At 39.0% G+C, this 27,679-nt stretch overlaps 1 protein-coding gene across 2 annotated transcripts; it reads right to left on the bottom strand.

The window, feature by feature from the left end:
- Nucleotides 1-405: 405 nt before the first annotated feature.
- Nucleotides 406-25,938, bottom strand: TMEM267 (transmembrane protein 267). 2 transcript variants are annotated; one of them, XM_001498300.7, is made up of 3 exons: nucleotides 25,751-25,938; nucleotides 5,969-6,356; nucleotides 406-2,355 (listed from the first exon to the last, which is right to left on the bottom strand). In XM_001498300.7, the coding sequence occupies exons 2-3, from the start codon at nucleotides 6,281-6,283 to the stop codon at nucleotides 2,020-2,022; spliced, it is 651 nt and encodes a 216-aa protein (XP_001498350.2). In that variant the 5' UTR covers nucleotides 6,284-6,356; nucleotides 25,751-25,938; the 3' UTR covers nucleotides 406-2,019. The 2 variants fall into 2 exon arrangements, with proteins under 2 accessions (XP_001498350.2, XP_005604345.1); XM_005604288.4 differs by lacking the exon at nucleotides 25,751-25,938 and adding an exon at nucleotides 13,419-13,627.
- Nucleotides 25,939-27,679: the final 1,741 nt, after the last annotated feature.

Genomic DNA, 27,679 nt, shown 5'->3' with positions numbered 1-27,679 from the left:
TAAGGGAATAGGGAACACCTAGAGGATGGAAAAAACACACACATGCAAACAAGATACAATCCAACTTTCAACATAATGTTGTATTGACACAAACTCTCTCACTAGGAGCAGGAACGAAATGGTAGCATGGGAAGTTGGCTGCTATATTTCTAGAGGTTATAACCACAGCTTTCAAAGACCATTTAGAGGACAAGGAACATTTTTGATGGTAGAGGTAGGAACAAAGATAAACCCACACTTAAAATTTGCAGTTATTGTTTAAGCAAGGAGTCATGGTCAAAGTGGATTCCCAATCTAATAAAGAAAGTTAGGACAACCCCCAAAATGCCAATGTGACATTCTTAAATAAGGCCTTATAGTCTAATGGTATTCTTTTGTTTAATGTGGAGAAAGAAAAAAGGAGTGTTTTATAATTTACTCAAAGTTACACAAGATATATGCTTTATTTCCATAGATTTCTGAAATCATATGCTTTTTAAAAATCCCTACCTTAATCAAATTTACCCACTTATATAATATTTACTATTAAAACAACCAAATTTACACAATAATTGCTCTAGAAAGATACTAACAGATTATAAGATCTAGCAGATTATAAAATAAAATGGAAAGAGACCAATTGGTTAACAACAAAAAGAGAAACTAAACCAAATTAGAGCCTGAACTTTTATAACAATTTACAGAACTCTGTTTAACTTAATAAGTAAGAAAAATCTGCTGTGGATAAGCCATTGCTTCATCATTTCTCAGAGAATAGGGCACACAACCACCAGCATTACAAATCAAATATGTAAGACAATCTGAAGACAGCAGATAACACACATCCTACCAAAAAAAGCAGATGCCTTTGGGGCATTGACCTTTATATCAAAGTAACATTAACCTGTGCAAATGCAAAATTCACAGTGACTAAATTTTCCTTCTCTAATAAAGGTTAATCACTTTTAACAGAAGATCAATCTGAAAAAACAAAGGAAAAAGCAAATTTCCTAAAATTACTTTATTTTGAAAAAAATATGTTTTTTATCAGGCAGATTTTTAAAAAATTATTTAACTGGTATAATACTTTAGAATAGTGTGTAAACAAATCGATAACAACTAAAACAATTTTAATCGCACATTCAGGAATTTACATTTGAAATGACGTTACTGGTACGTCCTTTTTTGTGTGAATTCAAATTCTATGTTTATGAGCCAAGTATCAATATTTTGTTCACGTTAATTTTTAACAAGTATTTTGTTAAATATAGTTATGTTTTTCAAAACAGTTAAAACCCTAACATTCAATTTTGGGCAAAGATACTCAAAAAATAATACTTGAGTAAGATGTTACTATAGCCAACATATTACAGTAATTATTTCCTAAACTGATTTCTGAAACAATAACCAGACATAATGTTAGTTACTGTCTTTTATGAATATTATAGTGATTTCTCACAAGTGTAACAAAGCAGATTCTGCTAGTAACCACAACTCACTAAGGCACTTGGCAAATTAAACTTCAGTCAGGATCAACTTACATGAAATCAAGAAATGTTCGTGTTCACTATACATCTTATTCATGACCTCATTTATTTTGGCCATTTCACTGTTTCAGTATCTCAGGAAAATGTGGATCCAAATATAATGCTAACTTTCCACAAATTAGTCCCCCTAAAATGTGAGCAGTTTTTCATCAGGAAATGTACTACCTTAAAGGTTTACTCCCAGAAAACTTAATGGATGTTAATCTAATAGAGCTGTTAGTAAAGCCAGACCAACAGAAGAAACAATAAAAATATATCATGGAATAAATGAAACTCTAATATTGCACTAGAGTATTATAGAAGAGAGAAATAGAATTACAAAAAATATATAAAATTTCTAAAAATTGTACATGCCTCCTAAGCAAGAGGATTCAGGAATTATAATCATTAATATAAATAGCTAATATGTTTTTAAAAATTCACGTTAATGTTGGCTACCCTTAGTCATCGATGTCTGAATCAGTTGCTTCTCTAAGACTGCCATATGGCTACCTCAGACATCAATATGAATTCCGTGTTTTGAAGACATCGCTCGTCTGGTCCCTGTTAAATACATAACGAATGAACAGATGTGAGGTAAAGATGATGTAATTATTACATAAAGCCAGAATGGCAAAGGAGAAGTTTTTCCAAATGGGCATATCCACAAGCCGTGACGAATTCCATCTCGGATATGGTGTGAGGTCCAGGATATAAATAACATCCAGGGAAGAAAGGACCACAAGTCTTTGAGCTTGAAAAAGTGCACAGTAAACTTCAGGGTCAGAACCACAACGGGTATCACAGTAGAACAGTGAAGGAAAGGTCTTCTGGGAAGAGTCAGAGCAGCCTGAGGGGGAAAGGAGTAGAATGCATTAAATCCATTCTGTATAAGGCAAAGAAGATAAAAGTGTGAGCACAACATCCTTTGCATTAAAAATAATATCAGGATCTCAAGAACATGGTGATTAATTTTTTTGTTTCCTATTATTTGCTTAGAAAAGTCACAATACAAACGTAATCTATATCCTAAATGTATGATTTGGGTAAATTTGGAGTTTCAAAGAATTATCTGGGGCCTCTAAGAAGATTGAGAAAAATCTCACAATGGAATAAAATATTCTTCAATTAATAAAGGCACAAAAGGGGAATGTTTTTGTTATAACCATTTTATATTAGCCTTGAATACTTTCAGAATTTATTTACAACATTTAGAAAGATTATGTTACCTTAAATAAGTATTCTAAAGCTGAATTAAATAAACTTCAATAAAATTTCTAAATCACTGCAAAAAAACGTAATCAATATCTGAACGAATGAAAATTTCAGGCTTAACCCCTGAATGATCCATGAGTAAGCTTTTATTCTCTCATTTTTTAAAGGCTAATTTGCAACTAGATAATTCCTAATAAAAAGAAAGCTGAGGATAGATTGCCTAAATCCAAATTTCCCCACATGGCCTCCAAAACATTACAGAACAAGGACAAATAAAACTATTACCAAACCCCATTCAGTACAGACAGAATTCAGAGAATGCTCAAACTTCAGATACTCGAGTGATGAAATCAACACTAAATCAGTGAGCTCTCTCACGAACCCACCACAAGCCAGGAAAAATTGCATTGAAGAGAGAGGAGGGGAAACCTAAGATGGACCTACAGTTACCACTGGGAAGAAAGTCCAACCTAATGTGGAAACACTGGCAAGGGTCATGGTCGATCAGACCACTGACCACAGAGAAAGGACTTTAAGTGGGAATAATACAAAGCTTTAGAAGCCATTGGTTCTGCGGGAGAAGATGGTGAAAAGGAAGGGAGAGGTACCGTACCTTCAGAGATGAGGTGGTAAAAGGGAAAAGAAGCAGTAAAGAAAAAATGTAGAGGACATCACCTTCCTACCACATTAAAAAAAAAAATTCATCCATCAGAGACACTGTACCTTGCCACACTGTCAAATCGACCACCTTGAAACTGGGAATCTTGTAAATCCACTCCTTAAACCAGTGTTCTTTAACTCCCACCTATTGACTGCACATCGAGCAAAGGGTTTATTCTACATTCCTCTTCCCTCTCCCTTCTCCTCCACATTTTTAGTTGTTTCATTTCTACTTTCTCAGCGCACATAACATTTCTGTTGTACTATTCCATTTCTGTCCCCACTTTTGTTTTTAAGTTCTATACCCACAATATATCATGCTCCTGATAGCAGAGTGGGATGAGGGGGCCTACGGTCATCCACACTTGGAAGAAAGCACTAGCTTGATGTTGAGATGATTAGCAGTTATGCTCTGGCTACATCTGGAGGAACACTGACTCTTCACACTTACATGTGAAGTCTATTTATATTAATAGATGCTAAAGAAGAAGAAAGAAATTTCTGTTGCTCAGGCTAATTTCTAAAATACCAATGCAGATTTTTCACTCATAGAAAAATAATGAATAATGAAAGAAGAAAAGGACAGTATCAAAATTATTGAAGTAAAAATAAATCATTTAAAAAATAGAAGTCAAAATAGATACTTAAAAATAAGTATCATGAATACTCAGTTTTGATATTTATTACTGATACTGATGATCACATACAGTCTTATAATGAAAGTGAAGAAAGTTTAGGATTTCATTCAAAAGTAAGGATCAATGCCAGCACTACACTATACTTTATGTGCACTACCTCATTCAATCCTTATAACAGTCTTGAGGTGGGGATTATTTTAGAGAGGAGGAAACCGAGACTTAAGCAGACTAAGTAACTCTCCCCATGTCATGCAGTTATTAAGTGGCAGAGCTTGGATTTGATACTGGCTCTGTCTGACTCTGTGGCTCATATTCTTTCTTTTTTTTTTTTTTTGTGGGGAATATTGGCCCTGAGCTAACATCTGTTGCCAATCTTCCTCTTTTTTTTTTTCCCCAAAGCCCCAGTACATAGTTGTGTATCCTAGTTGTAAGTCCTTCTAGTTCTTCTATGTAGGATGCTGCCACAGCATGACTTGATGCGCAGTGTGTGGGTCCACGCCCAGGTTCCAAACTGGTGAATGCCAGGCTGCTGAAGTGGAGTGCACAAACCTAACCACTACACTACTGGGCCAGCGCCCAGTGGCTCATATTCTTAACACTACTGCTTCTAAATGAATCAAAGAATAAATACAGTAGACAGCCTCTATGTTTTTAAAAACTACAACAGTATAGTTAAACTCTAGATGAATGCATTTTTGAACCACACTTTTCATAATACTTCACAGGTTAGCCCAATCTTTACTAACACTTATTATTAACTATTTGCCAGGGTATGTCACATAACATGCTCATTTACTCCTCACAACAACCCTATGAGGTAAGTTACGCTATGATCCACATTTTATAAATGAGAAAACTGACTGAAAGCAGAAAAGTGCTCTTCTAACACCTCACAACTAGGATTCAAACTCAGGTCTTCTGATTCCAATCTTAAACAGCAATGTTGTGCTGTGTCCACTTACAGCAATAAAGCTAAAATTTGTCTTTAATCAGAAATTACTGATTCCTGACTGATAAGTTTCTAATTAAGTGAGACAACCTCTGAGAAATACCTGTTACAGTACTTGACACACAACAGGAAGAAGAAATGATCATTTCTCATTTTTTTCAACAAATATTGACTGAACACCTACAAGGTGAGCCAGGCACTGCTCTAGGCCGGTGGTGAACCACGCAGATAAAGTCCTTGCTCTATGAGTTTGTATTTCTTTCCTGAAATGTTTACAGATCATAAACACATAAAAAATAGGCAAATCTGTTGACTACACTTAGAAAATATGATCTTAACTGCCACTTTTAGTATAGTTCATTTGCAAGGCTAATAGGTTAATGTATAGCTAACCCCTGAAGCCTTAATGAAATTCTTCAATTTCTCCACCAAGGACTGTGTCCTCATCAGCCCACTGAAATGTGCACCTTTGCTCCCAAGAGGGACTCAGGGACTGAACCCTTTAAAATCATTCCCCAGGAATGGGAATCATCTTAAAACTACTCAACTGTTACAGAGCGCTTGGGAGCTCCATATTAACTGTTAAACATATGAATAAGGGGAAACTTTAAGTGTAGTCCTGAAGAAAGAACACTGATATAAAAACTAGGACAGCCTCGAGAATGACCCCCTATTACTCTAAACCAGTTGGCTAATCCTTCCTTCAAGACTTGGTTAAATACATCCTTTGTAAAGCCAGCACGTAATGCCTCAGATACAATCAGTGAGTCCTCGTGTGCACATCCATGCACTTTGTGATGCCAAATAACTTGATTAGCAACATATCTGTATGTACCTTCAGGGAGATACCAACCGCTCGAAAAAGTTGGATGAATGAGCTTTCTTATTTTAAAATAAGGCAAATCTCTAGCTCTAACTAAAATGACACTGTGAAGATCAATAAAATGGTGCCAAAGAAATGAAGGGAAAGACCGTAAAAATTTAACATATATGCTTCTCACCTGTAAAGATAGGGATCCAGCTAGAAGAAAGTGGTCGACATCAATAACAGAGGCTAAAAATCCAGCTAAAACGATTTCTCCAAAGTCAGTCTTCTTCTTGACTCCAATGACTATTGCCCACGACCACATGCCAATCACACAATGTACCGCATTATCTGAGAGGGCACGAACCCAGTCATTTTGCTGAATTATAGAAAACTGAAGAAGTCTGTCAGCTACTAGACAAAATATTCCCAGACCAAGGCTGGAAATAAGAGATTCAGTGCTACAAGACTGGAGTAAAGTATGGGTCTTCTCAGTCTCGGATGCCATCATAAACAATGTGTCAGTATCTACTAAAAGCCATCAGGAAACAAACAACTTATTCTTGTTTACATTTCCAGTTACCCTAAAATAGAAAGCAGAGAAAAACATTAATGAAGATTATGGGTTGCCATATAACATTTGAACAGAATATCAGCAATAATTTCACAAATATAAAACCAAGTGGTAAAAATTGCTATTTTTTTTTACTTTTTTTCTTAATTAAGATTATGATAGATTACAACCTCGTGAGATTTCAGTTGTACATTATTGTTAGTCATGTTGTGGGTACACCACATCACCCTTTGTACCCCCCCCACCCCCCTTTCCCTGGTAACCACCGATCAGTTCTCCTTGTCTATATGTTAACTTCCACCTATGAGTGGAGTCATATAGAGTTCGTCTTTCTCTGTCTGGCTTATTTTGCTTAACATAATACCCTCAAGGCCCATCCATGTTGATGCGAATGGGACGATTTTATCCTTTTTTATGGCTGAGTAGTATTCCATTGTGTATATATACCATATCTTCTTTATCCAATCATCAGTTGCTGGGAACTTAGGTTGGTTCCACGTCTTGGCTATTGTAAATAATGCTGCGATGAACATAGGGGTGCATGGGACTCTTGGAATTGCTGATTTCAGGTTCTTAGGATAGATACCCAGTAGTGGGATGGCTGGGTCATAAGGTATTTCTATTTTTAACTTTTTGAGAAATCTCCATACTGTTTTCCATAGTGGCTGCACCAGTTTGCATTCCCACCAACAGTGTATGAGGGTTCCTTTTTCTCCACAACCTCTCCAACATTTGTCACTCTTGATTTTGGATATTTTGGCCAGTCTAATGGGTGTAAGGTGATATCTTAGTGTAGTTTTGATTTGCATTTCCCTCATGATTAGTGATGATGAGCATCTTTTAATGTGTCTATTGGCCATCCTTATATCTTCTTTGGAGAAATGTCTGTTCATGTCCTCTGCCCATTTTTTGATCGGGTTGTTTGTTTTTTTGTTGTTGAGCTGTGTGAGTTCTTTATATATTATGGAGATTAACCCTTTGTTGGATAAGTAGCTTGTAAATATTTTTTCCCAATTAGTGGGCTGTTTTTTGTTTCAATCCGGTTTTCCCTTGCCTTGAAGAAGCTCTTTAGTCTGATGAAGTCCCATTTGTTTATTCTTCTTATTGTTTCCTTCATCTGAGGAGTTATGGTGTCCGAAAAGATTCTTTTGAAACTGATGTTAAGAGTGTACTGCCTATATTCTCTTCTAGAAGACTTATTGTTTCAGGCCTAATCTTTAGGTCTTTGATCCATTTTGAGTTTATTTTTGTGAATGGTGAAAAAGAATGGTCAATTTTCAATCTTTTACATGTGGCTGTCCAGTTTTCCCAGCACCATTTGTTAAATAGACTTTCTTTCCTCCATTGTAGGCCCTCAGCTCCTTTGTCAAAGATTAGCTGTCCATAGATGTGTGGTTTTATTTCTGGGCTCTCGATTCTGTTCCATTGATCTGTGCACCTGTTTTTGTACCAGTACCATGCTGTTTTGATCACTGTAGCTTTGTAGTATGTTTTGAAATCAGGGATTGTGATGCCTCTGGCTTTGTTTTTCTTACTCAGGATTGCTTTAGCAATTCGCGGTCTTTTGTTGCCCCATATGAATTTTAGGATTCTTTGTTCAATTTCTGTAAAGAATGTCATTGGGATTCTGATTGGGATAGCGTTGAATCTGTAGATTGCTTTAGGTAGTATGGACATTTTAACTATGTTTATTCTTCCAATCCATGTGCATGGAATGTCTTTCCATCTCTTTATGTCGTCATCAATTTCTTTCAAGAAAGTCTTGTAGTTTTCATTGTATAAATCTTTCACTTCCTTGGTTAAATTTATCCCAAGGTATTTTATTCTTTTCATTGTGATTGTTAATGGGATTGAGTTCTTGAGTTCTTTTTCTGTTAGTTTATTGTTAGTGTATAGAAATGCTACTGATTTATGTATGTTGATTTTATACCCTGCAACTTTGCTGTAGCTGTTGATTGTTTCTAATAGTTTTCCTATGGATTCTTTGGGGTTTTCTATATATAAGATCATGTCGTCTGCAAACAGCAAGAGTTTTACTTCTTCACTGCCTATTTGGATTCCTTTTATTTCTTTTTCCTGCCAAATTGCTCTGGCCAACACCTCCAGTACTATGTTGAATAGGAGTGGTGAAAGTGGGCACCCTTGTCTTGTTCCTGTTCTGAGAGGGATGGGTTTCAGTTTTTGTCTGTTGAGTATGATGTTGGCTGTGGGTTTGTCATATATGGCTTTTATTATGTTGAGGTACTTTCCTTCTGTACCCATTTTATTGAGGGTTTTTATCATAAATGGATGTTGGATCTTGTCGAATGCTTTCTCTGCATCTATTGAGATGATCATGTGGTTTTTGTTTCTCATTTTGTTAATGTAGTGTATCACGTTGATTGACTTGCGGATGTTGAACCATCCCTGTGTCCCTGGTATAAATCCCACTTGATCATGGTGTATAATCTTTTTGAGGTATTGCTGTATTCAGTGTGCCAGAATTTTGTTGAGGATTTTTGCATCTATGTTCATCAGTGATATCGGCCTATAGTTTTCCTTCTTTGTGTTGTCCTTGTCAGGTTTGGGGATCAGAGTGATGTTGGCTTCATAGAATGTGTTAGGGAGTGCTCCATCTTCCTCAATTTTCTGGAATAGTTTGAGAAGGATAGGTATTAAATCTTCTTTGAATGTTTGGTAGAATTCTCCAGAGAAGCTGTCTGGTCCTGGACTCTTATTTTTGGGGAGGTTTTTGATTACTGTTTCTATTTCTTTACTTGTGATTGGTCTATTCAGATTCTCTATTTCTTCCTGATTCAGTTTGGGGAGGTTGTAAGAGTCTAGGAATTTGTCCATTTCTTCTAGGTTGTTCAATTTGTTGGCATATAGTTTTTCATAGTATTCTCTTAGGATCCCTTGTATTTCTTTGGTATCTGTTGTGATTTCTCCTCTCTCATTCCTAATTTTATTTATTTGAGATTTCTCTCTTCTTTTCTTAGTGAGTCTGGCTAAGGGTTTGTCGATTTTGTTAATTTTTTTGAAGAACCAACTCTTTGTTGCGTTGATCCTTTCTACTGTCTTTTTTGTTTCAATATTGTTTATTTCTGCTCTAATTTTTATTATTTCTCTCCTTCTACTGACTTTGGGCTTTGTTTGTTCTTCTTTTTCTAATTCTGTTAGGTGTTGTTTGAGGTTGCTTATGTGAGATTTTTCTTGTTTAGTGAGGTGAGCCTGTATTGCAATGAATTTCCCCCTTAGGACTGCTTTTGCTGCATCCCAAATGAGTTGGTATGGCGTGTTTTCATTTTCATTTGTCTCCAGATAATATTTGATTTCTTCAATAATCCATTGTTTGTTCAGTAGCATGTTGTTTAGTCTCCACATTTTTGCACCTTTCCCTGCTTTATTCTTGTAGTTGATTTCTAGTTTCATAGCATTATGATCAGAAAAGATGCTTGATATTATTTCAACTCTCTTGTATTTATTGATGCTTGCTTTGTTTCCCAAGATATGGTCTATCCTTGAGAATGTTCCAAGCGCACTTGAGAAGAATGTGTAACCTGCTGTTTTTGGATGAAGTGTTCTCTATATATCTATTAAGTCCAACTGGTCTAATTTTTCATTTAATTCTATAATTTCCTTGTTGATTTTCTGTCTGGATGATCTATCCATTGGTGTTAATGGGGTGTTAAGGTCCCCTACTATTATTGTATGGTTGTTGATGTCTCCTTTTAGTTCTGTTAAGAGTTGCTTTACAAATTTTGGTGCTCCTGTGTTGGGTGCGTATATATTTATAAGTGTTATATCATCTTGGTGGAGTGTCCCTTTTATCATTATGTATTGTCCCTCTTTGTCTTTCTTTATCTGTTTTGTTTTGGTCTACTTTGTCTGATATTAGTATAGCGACACCTGCTTTCTTTTGTTCATTATTAGCTTGGAGTATTGTCTTCCATCCTTTCACTCTGAGTCTGTGTTTGTCTTTGGGGCTGAGGTGTGTTTCCTGGAGGCAGCATATTGTTGGTTCTTGTTCTTTTATCCATCCTGCCACTCTGTGTCTTTTGATTGGAGAGTTCAATCCATTTACATTTAGAGTGATTATTGAAATGTGGGGGCCTACTGCTGCCATTTTATCTCATGTTTTCCGGTTCTCTTGCATTTCCTTTGTTTCTTATGGCATGGTTTTTGGATTACTAATTCAGGTATGTAAATTTCTGTATTGGGTGTCTTCTTATTTGTAATTTGTGTCTTTATTCTTGTTATTTGTTTAGTGGTTACCATATGGTTAGTATAGAACATCTCATAGATGAGATACTCCATTTTCTGATAGCCTCTTATTTCCTTAAATTAAAACCTTCTATCCCTTTTCTCTTCCCCTTCTAGGTTGTTATTGTCAGATTTTTTTTTTCCCTTCTTTCTTGTGTTGTGAGTTTGTGGTTAAAATGACAGGGTTATATTTATTCTTGGTGTTTCCCTTCCTTTTATCTTTAATGTTTTATTTAACTTTTGCTAACCTGTTCTGATGGAGAGCTGCTACTTTCTATTATTGTCCTTCTACTTATCTCCTTTTCTCTTGGTTTTGTAGCCCCTTTCCTTTTTTTGATTTTTCAGTTATGAGGGTTTTCCTGAGCATTTCTTGAAGAGGAGGTTTTGTGGCAATGAACTCCCTTAATTTTTGTTTATCTGGGAAAGTTTTTATTTCTCCATCGTATTTGAAGGATATTTTCGCTGGGTAGAGTATTCTTGGCTGCAGGTTTTTGTCCTTCAGAGTTTTGAATATATCATTCCACTCTCTTCTAGCCTGTAAAGTTTCTGCTGAGAAATCTGCTGCTAGCCTTATGGGGGTTCCTTTGTAGCTTATTTTCTTCTGCCTGGCTGCCCTTAGTATTTTCTCCTTGTCGTTGACTTTTGCTAGCTTCACTACTATATGCCTTGGGGTTGGTCTTCTTGCAGTGATAAAGTTTGGAGATCTGTTGGCTTCTGTCAGATGAAGTTCCATCTCTCTCCCCAGGTTTGGGAAGTTCTCAGCCATTATTTCTTTGAACAGGCTTTCTGCCCCCTTCTCCTTCTCTTCTCCCTCTGGTATACCTAATAATCCTTATGTTGCATCTCCTAATTGAGTCAGATAATTCTCGGAGAGTTTCTTCATTTCTTTTTAGTCTTAGCTGTCTCTCCTCCTCTGCCTGCAGCATTTCTATATTCCTATCTTCCAAATTGCTAATTCTGTCCTCCATATTATCGGCCCTACTGTTCAGTGTGTCTAGATTTTTCTTAATCTCCTCTATTGTGTTCTTCATTTCCAGTATTTCTGTTTGGTTCTTCTTTATAGTATCAAACTCTTTTGTGACATAGCTCCTGAACTCGTTGAGTTGTCTTTCTGAATTCTCTTTTAACTCATTGAGTTTTTTAATGATGGCTGTTTTGAAGTCGTCATTTAGGTTATATACTTCATTGTCTTTGGGATTGTTTTCTGGATATTGTTCTGGAGATTTAATATATTTTTTTCATATTGCTTGATGGTGTAGATTTGTGCCTCTGCATAGAGATAGAGTTTAGTTACTGCTTCCACTTGTTTCTACTGATGTGGTGGGGGAACAGCTGTTTATACTGCACCAACAAGGAACCCTATCAGCTGTTGCTAACTGGGCCTGGGCCCCTCCTCGTAGTCACAGTGGTCCTGTGGGGTCCCTCTTCAGCTGTGGGGGCAGTCACAAGGGGGCTTCAGGCTGCTGGTGCCTACTGTTGCAGACCACCTAGACATGCTCCCTCCGTGGGGTCTGCAGTGGTATTATGGGCTTTCCCAGCAGCCAGGGGCAGGATCACCTATATTTGCAGCTCTGTCACTGTTGGCGCCCACAAAATCTCACTTGTCCACTATAGGTCACAGAGGAGGTATGGGCATCTTCTACATCTGTGGTTAGCTCACCTAGCTATGCTACTTTTGTCCCAGGGTCTTCCAGCCTTGTGGTTGCTGGGTGGGGTCTCTCTACTAGTGCTGTGCAGAGGCTTTCGCTGAGGCTGCTGTGAGACTGTAGAGTTTCCCCCTGGGCCACGGAGCCGGGCCGCTGGAACTCCACCCAGCCCCCGTCCTCTCCCCCAGGATCTCGGGGAGCCCCTTGCCCTGTCTGGGGGACAGCCGGAAACCATGAGTTCAGTGGTGGCTGGCTGGCTGCTGCCCTGCCTGGGATTCTCCTCTTCAGGACCCTCCCGGCGTTCTGAACGCTGGGCGGAGCCCTCTCTACTAATGGCCTGTAGAGGCTTTCCCTGCTGCCAGATCAGGACCCCAGAGTTTCCCCGTGGGCCACGGAGCCAGCCACTGGAACTCCACCCAGCCCCAGTCCTCTCCCAAGAGATCTCCGGTAGTCCTGTGCCCCGACCGGGTGACAGCTGCAGTCCATGAGATCAGCAGCGGCAGCTGGCGGGCTGCTGCCCCGTTCGGGATTCTCTTCGGGAGCCTCTCAGTGTTCTGGATGCTGGGCGGAGCCTCTCAGCTAACGGCAAGTAGAAGCTTTGCCTGCTGCCAAAACGGGATCCTGGAGTTCCCCCCTGGGCCATGGAGCTGGCTGCTGGAACTCCACCCAGCCCCAGTCCTCTCCCAGGAGATCTCCGGTAGTCCTGTGCCCCGACCGGGTGACAGCTGCAGTCTGTGGGACTGACAGTGGCAGCTGGTGGGCTGCCGCCCCATTTGGGATTCTCTTCGGGAGCCTCCCGGTGTTCTGGATGCTGGGCGGGGCCTCTCAGCTAACGGCAAGTAGAGGCTTTGCCTGCTGCCAGGACGGAAGCCTGGGGTTTTCCCCTGGGCCGCGGAGCCGGCCGCTGGAACTCCACCCAGCCCCAGTCCTCTCCTAGGAGATCTCTGGTAGCCCCGTGCCCCGACCAGGTGACAGCCACAGTCTGTGAGACCGGCGGTGGCAGCTGGCGGGCTGCTGCCCCCTTTGGGATTCTCTCCGGGAGCCTCCCAGCGTTCTGGATGCTGGGAGGGGCCTCTCCACTCATGGCGAGTAGAGGTTTTCCCTGCTGCCTCCGGTGTGGAACTCTGGAGTTTCCCCCTGGGCTTAGGTCTAACCGCGGGGGGCTTAGGTAGGGCTGTGGTCACCTGTTTCCACCGTCGCTCCTCTGGTGTGCACACCCTCCTGCCCTTGGTGTGTGGCGATGTTCTGGGGGCGTCTGCTGGAAGAAAGCCGCTTGCAGGTACTAGGCTGTTTAGGGGTTGGAGAGTTTTCACCTATCTCCACCTCCTCCCGGGGCGAAGTCCGTCCACCTTCCGATGTATAGCAGCACGGGTCTCTCAGGCGTCCTGAGATGCTATATGGATATCCTTTGTTAAGCGATGAATGTCCAGTTAGTTGTAGATTCGAAGGGGGAGAGACAAAGAAGACTACTCATGCTGCCATCTTGGTCCTAAGTCTAAAAATTGCTATTTTTTTAAACAGTTGTCAGTAATTTCATTTTATTTTTCCCAGCTTTACTGAGCTATAATTAATACATAATACTGTGTAAGCTTAAGGTATACAACATGATGCTTTGATATATGTATATATGGTGAAATGATCACCACAATAAGGTTAGTTAACACACCCATCACTTCATATAGTTACCTTTTTTTGGTGAGAACATTTAAGATCTACTCTCTTAGCAACTTTTAAGTATAAAAACTGGTATTTCTTACCTGTTATATATAATATGCCATGGGACCTAAAGAGAATAAATTACCTTTGTAGGAGCAACGGTTTATATGGTAATATGTATCAAGAGAATTTTAAGAAAGCCCATCGACTGTAATCTATTACTTTCAGGTCATCGACTAGTTCTCTTAGCAATGTGTACTACGTGGTAGCGGGCATCCATTGTGTCATGAACTCAGCAACTACTTTCCTTACTTCTGGTAACAGCATCCCCTTCCTTTGAGAAAAGTGCTTATCATAATACCTAAACTCCAGAGCCAACCAATTAGAATTCCCTATCTCCTTTATTAGCAGTAGTGATTAATCAGTAATTAGTAATTATTTTCCAGTAGTGATTAGATTAGTACTGATTAATGTAGTGATGAAGGTGACCCAGGCTGGGCTGACCAGACTCTTTTCCAGAATTTTCCTAAGTGGAGTGGGTGGGGAAAGTTCCTTTTCTTCTTGCAGACCAGAGGCTCCACCAAATGAAACAGCCTAGGAAAAAGACTGACGAGGACACCAAGTCCTCAGGTCCCATCTCTAAGGTTCTCAGAGCTGCCTTACTTCCTAGCGCCCAGCTCACTCTTCACTTCTATGAGCTACCCCAGCATTTTTCCAATAAATCCTATTTTCCTTTCTGTTGCCTCTAACCAAAGAACCTTAACGGATATAAAAAGGCAATCAGAATTCTGTGCTGAGTGCTTACCTGGCAAAAAATATTGAAATCATTTATCTAGTTAAAGCTAATATTGTGTGTAACCATAAGTTTTTGTTTTGTATTATTTTGTTTTAATTCTGAGACTAAAGAATACCTAAATGATTTCTTGAGAATGATTCAACTTTCGTTCTATAATAAAAACTATACATAGCTCATTATATATATTCTGAAACTTATAGGGAAATGCAAGAGACCTAGAACAGGAAAACAACTTTGAAAAAGAGGAACGTAGTTGAAAGGCTTACACCATCTGATTTCAAGCCTTATTATAAAGATACAGTAAAGAAGACAGTGTGGTATTGGTATAAAAATAGACAAATAGATCAACGGAACAGAATAGAGAGTGGGATCAGAAATAGATCCACACATACATGGTCAATTGATTTTTTGTGTGTTTGTGTGTGTGTGTGTGAGGAAGACTGGCCTTGAGCTAACATCTGTTGCCAATGTTCCTCTTTTTGCTTGAGGAAGACTGCCGCTGAGCTAACATCTGTGCCAATCTTCCTCTATTTTATGTGGGATGCTGCCATAGTGTGGCTTGATGAGCGGTACTAGGTCTGTGCCTGGGATCCGAACCTGCAAACTCAGGGTCACTGAAGCAGAGCGTGCAAACTTAACCACTATGCCACTGAGCCAGCCCCTGTCAATTGATTTTTGACAAACATGGAAAAGCAAGCGAATGGAGAAAAGATATCCTTTTCAACAAATGATGCTGGAACAAGAGGATATCCATATGCAGAAATAATGAACTTCAATCCATGCCTTACTCCATATACAAAAATTAACTCAATCAGATCACAGACCTAAAAGTAAAACATGAAACTATAAAACTTCTGGAAGAAAACATAGGAGAATATTTTTGTATCCTTAGGTTATACAAAGAGTTCTTAGATGTAACATCAAAAGCTCAATCTGTTTAAAAAAATTGATAAATTGAACTTCATCAAAATTAAGAACTTCTGCTCTTTGAAAGACAATGTTAAGAAAATGACAAGCTACAGAGTAGGGGAAAACATTTGCATATCTCATATTTGATAAAAAATTTGTATGCAGAATAAATAATTCTCAAAACAATAACAGAAGAACAAATCAATACAAAAATAGGCAAGATTTGTAAAGGTACTTTACGAAGATGATATACAGATAGCCAATAAGCATGTGAAAGATGCTCAGCATTATTAATTATTAGGGAAATGCAAATTAAAACCAGAGTGAGATACCAAATATACCCATTAGAATGGCTAAAATTAAAGACTGACTATCCCAAATGGTGACAAGATGTGGAGCAACCAGAACTCTCATATGCTACTGGTGGAAATGTAAAATGGTGCAACCACTTTCCAGTTTCTCAAAAAGTTAAACATACTCCTGCCATATGACTCAGTCATTCAACTCCTAGGTATTTAGCTTAAGAAAAATGAAAGCACACATCCATGCAAAGACTTGTACATGAATGTTCATAGCAGCCTTATCTACATTAGCTCTAAGCTGGAAACAACCCAACTGGATAAACAAACAGTGGAATAAAAAGAAAGAAGAAGAAGAAGAAAAAAAAGTGATACATACAAAAACATGGATGAAACCTCAAAATAATACTAAGTGAAAGAAGGTAGGACCAAAAAAAAAGAGTACATAGTCAAAACCCATAGAACCTACAACACAAAGAATGAACCCTGATGTAAACTATGGACCTTAGTCAATAATAATGTATCAATATTGGCTCATTAGTTGTAACAAATGTACCTACCACATTAATGCAAAATGTTAATAATATGGAGATATGTGCAGAGGGAGAGGGAATATGGAAACAGTTTGTACTATCCGCTCAATTTTTCTGTAAACCTAAAACTGCTATAAAAAATAAAGTATTAATTTAAAAAAAGTAAATAAATGAAGCAAGTATGGGAAAATGTTATAATTGTTAAATTTAGGTAATGGATACACTGCAGTTCATTCTACTATCTTCTACTTTTCTGTACGTTTGAAATTTTCATTTAGAAATGTTTTTTTAAAGAGTACATATAGGATTCCATTTACATAAAATTCTAGAAAATGCAAACTGATCTAAGTGACAGAAAGCAGATCAGTGGTTGCCTGGGAATAGGAGAAGCAGAAAGGATTAAAAAGGAGCATCGGGAAACTTTAGGGGGACAGAGCTGTTCATTATCTCGATTGTGGTAATAATTTCATGGTTCATAGTTTCATATATACATCAAAACACATCAAATTGTACATTTTAAATACATACAGTTTATTACGTATCAATTATACTCCAATAAAAATGTTAAAAAGTTAGGAAAATATACTTTATTGTCAATAACAACAGCAGGCTTTCATGTTAAAGGAGCAATCTGAAGACAAGAAAGAGATTAAGATGAAATACTTGACTGCCCAAATAAAAGGTCAACAGAAGCAGTGCATAGTAAAATGAATGCTTCAAAAAATACAATTACTGAATAAGAACACTTTCAAAGAATTTTCTGAAAGCTTGAGGGGAAAAAATGGACAAAGAGTTGGGCATTGAAAGAAAAAAATAAAATTCAAAAAACAAAGAGAAAATCCTTAACAGTTTCCAAGTCCATAAAAAAAAAAGGTTATCTGCAAAAGAAAGAGAATGTGATTAACACCAACACTAAATGCCAAAATATTGACAATATTGTGGGGCGACATTTACAGAGTCCTGAGAGAAAAGGATCATGACCACAGGATTCTAAGCATAACTACATTATAGCACCTATGTGAGAACTGTAAATTTTAAGAGTTTTTGCCTTAGAAGTTATAACACATACGTACGATTTCTGGGGGGAAAAGAACTGAGTAGCAGGACTTCAAAATCTCTAGGGGGAGGGGAAAGGATTAAAGAAAACTTGATGAATACAGCAAAACAGAAAAGGAAAGAAGAAAACTTTATCACTACCCCTCCCCCCACAAAAAAGCAATAGGGACCAGACATATCAAACACAAATACTACAATAAATGTGAATATATTAAATTTCCCTATAAAGAGACAGATTGGGACAAAAGAAAACATCCGCCAAGTTACTGTTCATAAGAAAACATCTCAAAAAGTCTCAGCAGTGTATAAAACAAAGAGATGAGCTAGAAAATAGAAACCAAATAAAAAAGCAGTGGTAACACTAAGATCAAACAGAATTCATGGCAAAAGATTTAGTAGGACTGAAAGGGATAAAATATTCAAGTCACATAGTAAAGTTATTTAAGAAGACGCTTTTATGTCAAACGGCAAAGCAGTAAAATACATAAAATAAATCAAGCAGCCAAAAAAAGGGTACAGGTAATCTGAATAATATAATTACAAACTTGATTCATACACAGGTCTAAAACTGTGTATATTACATACAGTGTACATTCTTTCCAAACGTCCACGGAACATTTATAAAAATTAACTATATATTTACTCATCCACAAGAAAAACTTCAATAAAATCTAAAAAGTGGAAATGTTCAGGCCAAATTCTCTGACCAGAATGCAATATAATTCATCACTGGCAAACTGGTTAAAAAGAAAAACACTGAGGCCGAATTAGCTCAAGGAAACTAAGCTTAAATGGTGTGCAAGTAACACTTTAGAGCCTAAAGACTTGCCTCTCTTTCAGGTGTTTATGTGATGTAAACATTTCGGGAAACAAAACAAAAGCTCAGGGAGCAAGGACTTTGTCTACTTTGTTCACCACTGTATCTTTAGCAGATAGTAGGTACTCAATAAGTATTTGTTGAATGAATTAATAAAAAACTCATCATATATTGAATCTGTTATCCGCCAGGTATTGCATATTAAATGCTTAAAAGGTATTTAGTAAAATATAACATGCATTCCTGAGAATCTGCATTTTTAGCAAGTATGAATACCAGGTAATTCTTATGTTCACTAAACATTGAGAACCACTGGTTTACCAAGAACCAAAATAATGAAAACCAAGAAAAATTTTTTTGTTGTTGTTGTTGAAGATTAGCCCTGAGCTAACTACTGCCAGTCCTCCTCTTTTTGCTGAGGAAGCCTGGCCCTGAGCTAACATCTGTGCCCATCTTCCTCTGCTTTATATGTGGGACGCCGACCACAGTGTGGCTTTTGCCAAGCGGTGCCATGTCCGCACCCAGGATCCGAACTGGCGAGCCCCGGGCCGCCGAGAAGCGGAACGTGTGAACTTAACCGCTGCGCCACCGGGCCAGCCCTGAAAAATTATCTTAAAAGTCAGAAAGAGTATAGCTATTATAATATTTTTCTAGCAGTTTTAATCAATGTAATGAGGCAAGTAAGGGATGGAGGGAGGGAGAAAATGTATCATTAGCTTATCAGGAAAAGATAGTTATGTTAGTTTGCAAGTGAAATAACTGCCTAGCCAAGAGAACCCACTAAAAACTGTCAGAATTTAAATACTGAAATAATCTTTTTAATATACTAGCAATAATCACATAAAAAAAGATGGGAAAGAGAACAATCACAACAGCAATAAAACTCAAATACCAAGGAATAAATAAAACAAGAAATGCGTATGAAGAAAACGACAAAACTATCAGAGGACACAAAAGATCAGCTATTTAGAGCTCTGGTGGCTTTGTACTATGTCAACTCAGCTAAGCTCGAAGTCCATGTCCCAGAATTCCCTTCCTTGTTTAGTTCTGGGTAGCGTCGTCTACAGGAGACATTGTACACGAGACTTGGGAGGCAGAAGTGAAGCAGCAGCCATGTTTTTTATGCTCTGAAGATTGGTGCCAGGTACACCGCAGAGTGGTGGCCGATCTATTAGCTCACCTTGCTGGCATGGGGAAGCAGCTGGGCCAGCAGCTCCTCCAGCTCCCACCACATCTTCCTTCAGCTTCTGCAAATCCTGGGCCTGCATGTGCAGCCCCAAGGTCAAGGGTGCCAGCCTCTCCTGCAGGTCACCCACAGCATCAAACTTGGAGTTGGTGAGAGATCTGTGCAGGTTCCATTCCGTCCCTGCTCTCATCCACATCCATCTACCCAGCTTCCCTTCCCGACTGTCTAGCTGATTTGCAGCAGCTTCAGGCTCAACCACAGACGCAGAGCACAGCCTGCCCTCCCAGCCCTCACAATGAAAGAAGGTCTAATATCTGCAATAAAGCCCTTATTCTTTAGTCCTGCTTCTTTGATAGGACTTAACTGATGTAAGAGCCAGACCATTTCACTGAGTAAGACAACGTTGATGGTGTTATTCTCCTCAAATTAATCTATAAATTTAATGTAATTCTAACCAAAATCATAAAGGGATTTCCTTTTAGGAACTGTTTCTAAATTTCATTTGAAAGAGTAAATGCCAATAAACTTGAAAAAGCAGGGTAAAAGAAAGTGAGTATTGTAAGGTGAGTACAAGTCCAGAAACAGATCAAGTGTTGTATGTATGGGGAGGGGAGAAAATGTGTGTATAATTCTAAATTGGTAGAGAAACAATTATTATTTAACTCAGATCCTGTCTCAGTTAGGGTTCTTCAGTGCATGGAACAGAAAACATTCTGGCAGTAAAAGCAAAAAAATGTATTAAAACCATACTAAGAAATCACAGGTTTTCAGGTTTCAAGAACCAGGCTTCAAAGCTATGCCTCAAACACGTCAAGGAAAATGACGCCAGACAACTGGTCCGGTGTAGACCTCTCTGTCACTGAGCCCAGCTCACCCTGCCTAACCCGTCGCCAGATATTACCCCTGACATTGCTGCCAGTGCTACCCTAAAAGATTCTTGGCAGTATTTCTTTGCTCTTAATGCAAAATTTGGAGTGGGGAAGGGTATGTGTCTGACTGGCTGGGCCTAGGTGGCACCTGCCCACATCCTAGCTGCAAGGGAGGTTGGAAAAGATAGTATTTGGGCTTTTCAGCCTATATAGTAGAAGGTGAGCTCCTTCTTCCTTCCAGATGCATTAGAAGTAGACCCTTGCACAGGTACTGAACAGGAGATGACCAGTCCACACTGGTAATCAGGGTTTAATTGCTAACTACTACATCAGAGAGTCAATCATCAGATGCAACCTGAGAGTGGATCATCTGCTTTCAGTCTGTGCAATGCACAGTTTTATACAGTGAAGTTGTTCAATCAAACAACTTTTGATTTTAAAATGTCGCATTCACATGGATTAGGGTTTTGCAATATAGACCATTTCTCTGGTTAAATTAAGAAAGGGAATCAGTTTTGTTGACTAGTGGCACGGAAATTTTCCAAGGTTCGATAGCTTTTGTATCAGCTTGGTTATCAAATTCGGGATATTTATGTGAATTTGTAAATAAACTTCTACATAGGTCAGCTAGCTAGACTTTTAGAGAGGAGCTAAAAATTATTTTTCAAATATTGATAGACATGACTACATAAAAATCTAAAACTTCTGCTTGGCAAAGTTAAAGACAAATAAATGGAGGAAATAGAATTTATGATGAAGAAAGATTAGAAGCCTTACTTTATTGGGGTCTTAAAATTACTAAGAAGAAAAAATAAGTATCTCAGCAATAAACTGGGCAATGTCTATGAAAAGGCAATTTGAAAAAGGAAGAAATACAAATGGTCAAAAAAATTATTAAAAGACTTCAACTTTATTAGCAATCAACTGAATTTAAATTAAAACAATGAGACTTCAATGTGAGACTGACAAAAGATTGCTAATGCTTTCTCTTAGTAGTGGTGGAGAAATGATCATTCTTATAGAGTATTAACAGGAGTTTACATTAGCATAAATTTTCTAGTGGACAATTTGACGATACGTATCAAAAATGATTTAAGACAGGCACTTTTGGACTCAGCATTTCCAATTCTAGGAATTCATACTAAGAAAATAATTAGATAAATATAAAGAGTTACACATGGATGTTCAGCATTGTTTATAACAGGGAAAAATTAGAAACTGTATGTTCAAAATATGGGACTAGTGAAAGAAATTCCATACAATTATGCATTCATTAAAAAAATACTTATTTCCGTATTTATTGACATGAAGATATGCTCAATAGATATTAAAATATAAAAGGCAGCCAATAAAATACTATGTAAAATATTACATTTTTGTTAAAAATATGTACATATACATAGGAAAAATCTGGAAGGCTGTTCATTTGGCTTGTCTCCCACTGGTGGGCTTACATGTGATCATTACTCTTTTTACTTTCTTTGATTTCCTAAAAATTTTCAATGTCTTACTGTTATGATCACAAAACCAATAAAAAGTTAAAGTCAGAAGTAATTAAGCAACTCAGACCATAATACTAAAGTCAGCTTCTTAAAAGTATAATTTAAAAATAATGTAGAAACATATTTATAACATTATAAATAGGTACTAATGAAAATATTAGAATATATAACATAGCTTGTATATAATTTTCATGTCAATTGTGTAATATAAAAATAATTTGTTCATATTTATGTATCAGTTGACACATGAAAAGTCTGCACAAAAGAGTTTTGTATCTCCAGAGGAAATAAACTTATGTAGGTTCCTTTAATTATTTCAAATTAATGTGAAGCAAACTTGCTTTGCAGAGAACAACTATTTTGTTAATGATAAGGGAGTCTAAGACAATCTTCAAATTCTTGCTCATTTGCAATAATGAAAATTGTTCTCTAAAGCACTAAGATTGGGTTATAGTCTATAGATACTTCCCGGATGAGGAAATAATGATTTCAAGGTAATTTCAAACAAGAAATAGGACCAAAATGCAAAAGATACCTTCAAAGTCATAAATCCTTTCTATAAACCTCAGGATTTATAGTCCCACAAATTATGAATCATTTGTCTCTACTTTACAAAACAGACATTTGAATGAATAAAGAAGTCAGTCTTTAAAGGTTTAGTAATATAAACTTTATAAAGTATCCCTTTGAACCAAAGACAAACGCCATTATCCACTTAGCTGGATAGGAACCGGGACACAGAAAGCTTGAATTAATGACCAAGCTAGAGAAGTGGGGCGGCGGCGGCTGCAGCAGCAGCAGCAATATTCCCCTCCTTCGGTAAACTGAGGCCTGTCAGTTAGCCCAAAGGAGAAAGAAGGCCATTCGGGTGGATAAGCGTGAGGAGAATGTAGGCTGGGCACAGACTACACAGAACCCTAACAGAAAAACTCTGCTGCCACTCAAAATATGCTTCTATTTGCATTTAATTGAAATTATATTTTCATATTTTATCCCAGAAAGCAGACAAAAATAAAATGTCATCATCCATCCACTTAATTGCAAATTGCATGATATTTCTATAAAGCCAGTGCATTACATCCATCTTCTTTTACTCATGAAACAATTTTTATAATCACAAAACATATTTAAATGTTTCCAACCTTATATTTTACATGAGTTTAGGTTCTAAAAAGATCAGGTGACTAATAAAGCAAAGTGAAACATCAAAAGATCAAGTATTTAAATGATGACCCAAATTCAAAGTATGTGAAAAAAAAGTATTGTTTACAAAATAACTGTATTGTGGCTTACGATCAGAACATGAAAATAATGAGGGAGTGCAAAACGCATTTTATAAATGGAAAGTATAAAACAGCCTGCGTGGGGCTGGCCGGGTGGTGCAGTGGTTAAGTTCACACATTCCGCTTTGGCAGCCCGGGTTTGCTGGTTCTGATCCGGGTGTGGACCTCCGCACCACTTGTCAAGCCACGCTGTGGCAGGTGTCCTACATACAAAGTAGAGGGAGATGGGCATGGATGTTGGCTCACGGCCAGTCTTCCTCAGCAAAAAGGGGAGGATTGGCAGCAGATGTTAGCTTAAGGCTAAACTTCCTCAAAAAACAAAAAAACCCAAAAAACTCAGCCTACTTGAGGAAAGAGGAACAAAAATCTCACATGAGTGAACCTGGAAGTAGATCCTTCAGCCCAGTGAAGCCTTGAGATGCCTGCAGCCCTGCCAATATCAAGACTGTAACATCATGAGACTCTGGGCCAGAATCACTCAGTTAAGCCTTTTCCGAAGTCCTGGCTCACAGACTCAGTGAGATAATAACTGTTCACTGTCTCCAGCCTCTAAGTTTTGGAGTAATTTGTTATGCAGCAACAGATAACTAAAACAGTATGTTTCTGTTTTTTAGAAAGGTATATTTATGGTCCCAGAAACACACAATTCAGACGTCTATTCCACTCCTATCATTGGTGCAGATATTTCACATCTCTGGATCAAATTCTGAACATGAGAAAGAAATTTAAGAAGTGTACTTCCTCTTAGTTATTGTCTCTGAGTAGGACACCTAAGTGTGCCCATTCTTTTCCCCTTACCGCTGTCTTTTTCCACCTTCTGCTCCTCCCACTACAAATAGAACGGACTCCAGAACCTCCTAAACTGTAAAATAGCTTTATATTTATTTTACATATTCACTTTTGTTGGCCAGGTTTCTTAAGAGTAGTAATTATAATCTTTTAACCCTATCATGCCTAAAATCTAATGTGCTCAAGGTGTTTAGTAAATATTTCATTATCCTAATACAAGGGGTAAGCAATCCTCAGCCTATAACTAAAGATATTATTTGGGATGACTTCTCTCCCGTAAGTTACCCAGATCATAAATTTCTCTCTGACTTGCAGGAGCCACTTTCTACAACGGCCAAACTCTGCCACCTCCCGATCCCCATTATAGTAAAATGCCATCAACTATGGTGCTTTCAAAGTAAACATAGTAGTCATCCCTTTCCTTAACTCCACAAACATATAATTAGCCAGTTACTTTACTTATACACTATTGTGCATTGTCTGTTAATAATCTCTTAGAATTATTTCTGCCAAAACAAGAGCTAAAAAATTCAACGTCATCTTCTGCTTCAGCCCTGCCCAATACCGCCGCTCTGCAAATATTTACAAAAACCTGAAGTAAAAGCAAATCCGATAACTGCCTGTAGCATGCTTTACAAGTCCTTTTCACTGAACTGCAGTTGCCGCGAAAGTTAATATATATGTATACACATCTTTTAATGTTATAATACCTAAAGTAGATGCCAAATCTAGTACAACTAATTTGCAAAGGAAGGAAACACAAATGCGGTTCACTCTCACGGAAACCTGTTACAGCCTGCATATAAAACCTTTAGTTCCTATGACCATTACGAATAAAACATACAATGCTGGATTTCAACATGTTTCAAGTCTCAGCAAATTCCCAAAGTCATTCTTTCTTAAGGTCGGTATGATGCAATGATTATTAAAATATCGGTTAAGAAAATAGGGCAGGAAGCCCTGGCACCATAGGAACCAAACATTTCCTACGCAGGGAAAGGGCCACGTCACACTTAGAGTGTTCACGCCTCCAGAACCCGCGGGGCAGACGGGCTCTCAAGACTAGTAAGGACGGCAACGGGCTCCCCCCAAGGCCCCCAGCACTCCAGCCCAGGCCAGGGAAACGCCGGGTGGCGGAGCCTAGGCGAGGGCGGGGCGCCTACGGGGTCCAGAAGGCGCGACCGAGCGGGGGGCGGCGCCGGGGCGTCGCACGCCTCACTTGCTCTGGGGTCCGCGCGCCTGCCAGCCCCGCAAGCCCTCTACATCTGGAGGCTAGATCTTCCAGACTTCGGGCTCAAGCGGTCTCCACCTCCGACCTCCCACTTCAGGAGCCAGTTTTGCGGCGTCCGTCCCACCCACTCCCGCCCAGACCTCGCAGCAGCTCAGCCGCACCCACCCTTGGCTTTCGCGGGTGAAACGGGCCCCGCCAACGGTAGCCCAGCGAACGGTAGCCCCGCCCCTCTCCTCCTACTCTCGGTCGGCACCATAGAGATGCCGCCCGCCGGCCAGAAGGGCTCCAGCCCACAAAGCCGGCCGAGAGGAAGCCGGGATACTGGCCCCATTCTGAGCCGAAGGAAACCGATAGTTCAGTGCTCCTTGTTCGAGCCACGGGGTACTACGAGTTCTCTCCCGGCCTGCCCTAAAAGGGGAGACTTTGGGACGACGGGGTGAGAAGTGACAAGTGCCTTGTTGGTTCCCTTGTGTCAAACCAGAGGATTCGTTCTCGGCTTCGCCGGCGCCGTGCCACAGAGGTAGCCGCCGACATACCCACAGTGCACCCAAGTGGCGGCCGGGAAGCTGGGGACGCGGAAGTGTCCTCACCAGTGTCGGATGCGCAGGCCTTCTTCCCAGACCGTTGAGCTGGGAGCCGCGAGCCGGCGTGGGTCCCGAAGGTGTAGATATTTCCGACTGCCTTTAATGGATCCTTCAAGGTGGGCGTCGGAGAGAGCTTTCCACAAGACCGAGGGACCGCGCGACCTCGTGGACCAGACGCTCCGCCGTAGCGCTTCACCGCCCCCTTGGGGATTTTTTACTAATCGTTCTTTGCCACTACGCAGGCCGACGTTGTGGGCTCCTTTCTTGTGGATAGCGGTGACATGGCTGGAACACTTAATCATGATACTAAACGCTCAGGAGTCGAAAAAGCAATTGCATAAAGGGTAGCTTGACCCTAATTAACTGGACTCACAAGATGCAGCTTGTTTACTGGGACTATGGTCAGGTCCCATCCCGGCCCCCTGCCTTGGAGTGGTGGGTGCTCTCAGCGTGGAGATGTCTAGCTTGACATTTGGCTTTACGAAGCACTAGCCCCAAAGAACAGGCTCAAAGAGGGACATTTCTTTCTCCTTCCTACCTACGATTTCTCAAAACAAGTGTCAGATGGAAAGCAAGAGCAGCAGTGGAATTATATGAATTACATAGTTGAAGCAGAATTATATAGTAGAAAATTGGAATCTTCAGTCTCAAGCAAATTCCTAGGTCTCACACAGAACCTTAAAGTGTGGCTCAGTTTCTCACTGATAGAACTTTTCATTGCTTGTCACACTCCTGGTTCTTAGCTAATAGAAATGACTCAACTGAAGGGGAAAATTACACACATTTTAACATTTTAAAAGCTACTTAAAAATATGACCAAATAGATTAACCACAATATTGGGTGCTTTTAGTCATGTTAAGGACAGGTTTCTGTCTGAGTGCAGTAACAATTTGGCATTACCCTTACGGCAGCATGTACATGTCTTATAGTCTAGGCTTTCTAGAGCTGTTGAGGGACAGACATAGGTGGCTTCTTGCAACCAAAACAACAAAATTGTTAGGGCTCTTTTCTCCGTGGTCAATCTACTGCCTCGAGGCACTGGTTCATTTATACAACACACGCTGAGTGCTCTCAGTGTGCCAGGTGTTATGCTTGGTAACAAGGTTACAGAATGACTTTATGGAGCTCAAGTTGTAGTAGAGGATATAGACCAAACAAGAGCCAAACAAGTTGGATGATTGTTATAGGTGCTGTAAAGGAAATAAATAGGGTGACGTAATAGAGGATAACTGAGAGGCCAACTTACATAGGGCGGTCAGGGAGGCCCCTCTGAAGAAGTGATACTTGTGCTGAGCCCTGAAGGTGGCAAGGAGCCCAGCGTGAGGAGCTGAGAGAACATTGTGCGCTGACATTGTCTCTTCTAATCTACTAGGCTTTGCCTGCTTTCTTCCTTTTTCTCCTTGTTTCCTCTGGTGCTTTTTCCCTTTTATGTGAAGAGCCTGATCTTTTCGAGAAATCAGAAGATAATTAGAACATTTCTGGCTATATTGGTATAATCTTGAGGTCTTTTTAGGTGTGTGGTTTTGTTCCTTCCCAATAGACAAGGTTGTAATAAATAGGACTTTTGGTGAGCTCATTCCTCTTTTCTTTTCGCATACTTTGTAGTATAAATATTTTCAGATGTTCAAAAGAAGTGAAAATATCTGGTTCATGAGACACTTCAGATACTATTTAGTCTTTGCTGAAGGGCTCGATTCTTAGCTTGAAGCAGCATTACCTACATTAAGTTTTCTTTTTTTCTTAAGATCTAATTCTCTTCTTATAGGTCTATTGAAAAATGCTTGGAATAGAGAGACTAAGTACCAAATGACCAAATGCACACAATTCTGCCTATTAAAAAAAATGAAAAAAAAATCTTGAAGATTAATAATGAATGCTCTACAAGATAAAACAGCAATTATAATTTTATAAATTTTTTTCTCATAAATCTGAAA

The sequence above is a fragment of the Equus caballus genome, chromosome 21 (assembly GCF_041296265.1).
Source record: "Equus caballus isolate H_3958 breed thoroughbred chromosome 21, TB-T2T, whole genome shotgun sequence".
Taxonomy (NCBI): Eukaryota; Metazoa; Chordata; class Mammalia; order Perissodactyla; family Equidae; genus Equus; species Equus caballus.
Note: the sequence above shows the minus strand (reverse complement) of the source record. Positions and strands in the feature narration are given on the sequence as shown.

Bases quoted from the DNA above. Each gene is read 5' to 3' on its own strand.
- TMEM267 (XM_001498300.7), bottom strand. From the start codon at position 6,283: ATGATGGCATCCGAGACTGAGAAGACCCATACTTTACTCCAGTCTTGT. The intron at 2,356-5,968 runs GTGAGAAGCATA...TTTCCCCCTCAG, and splicing joins CTGGATCCCTATCTTTACAG to GCTGCTCTGACTCTTCCCAG.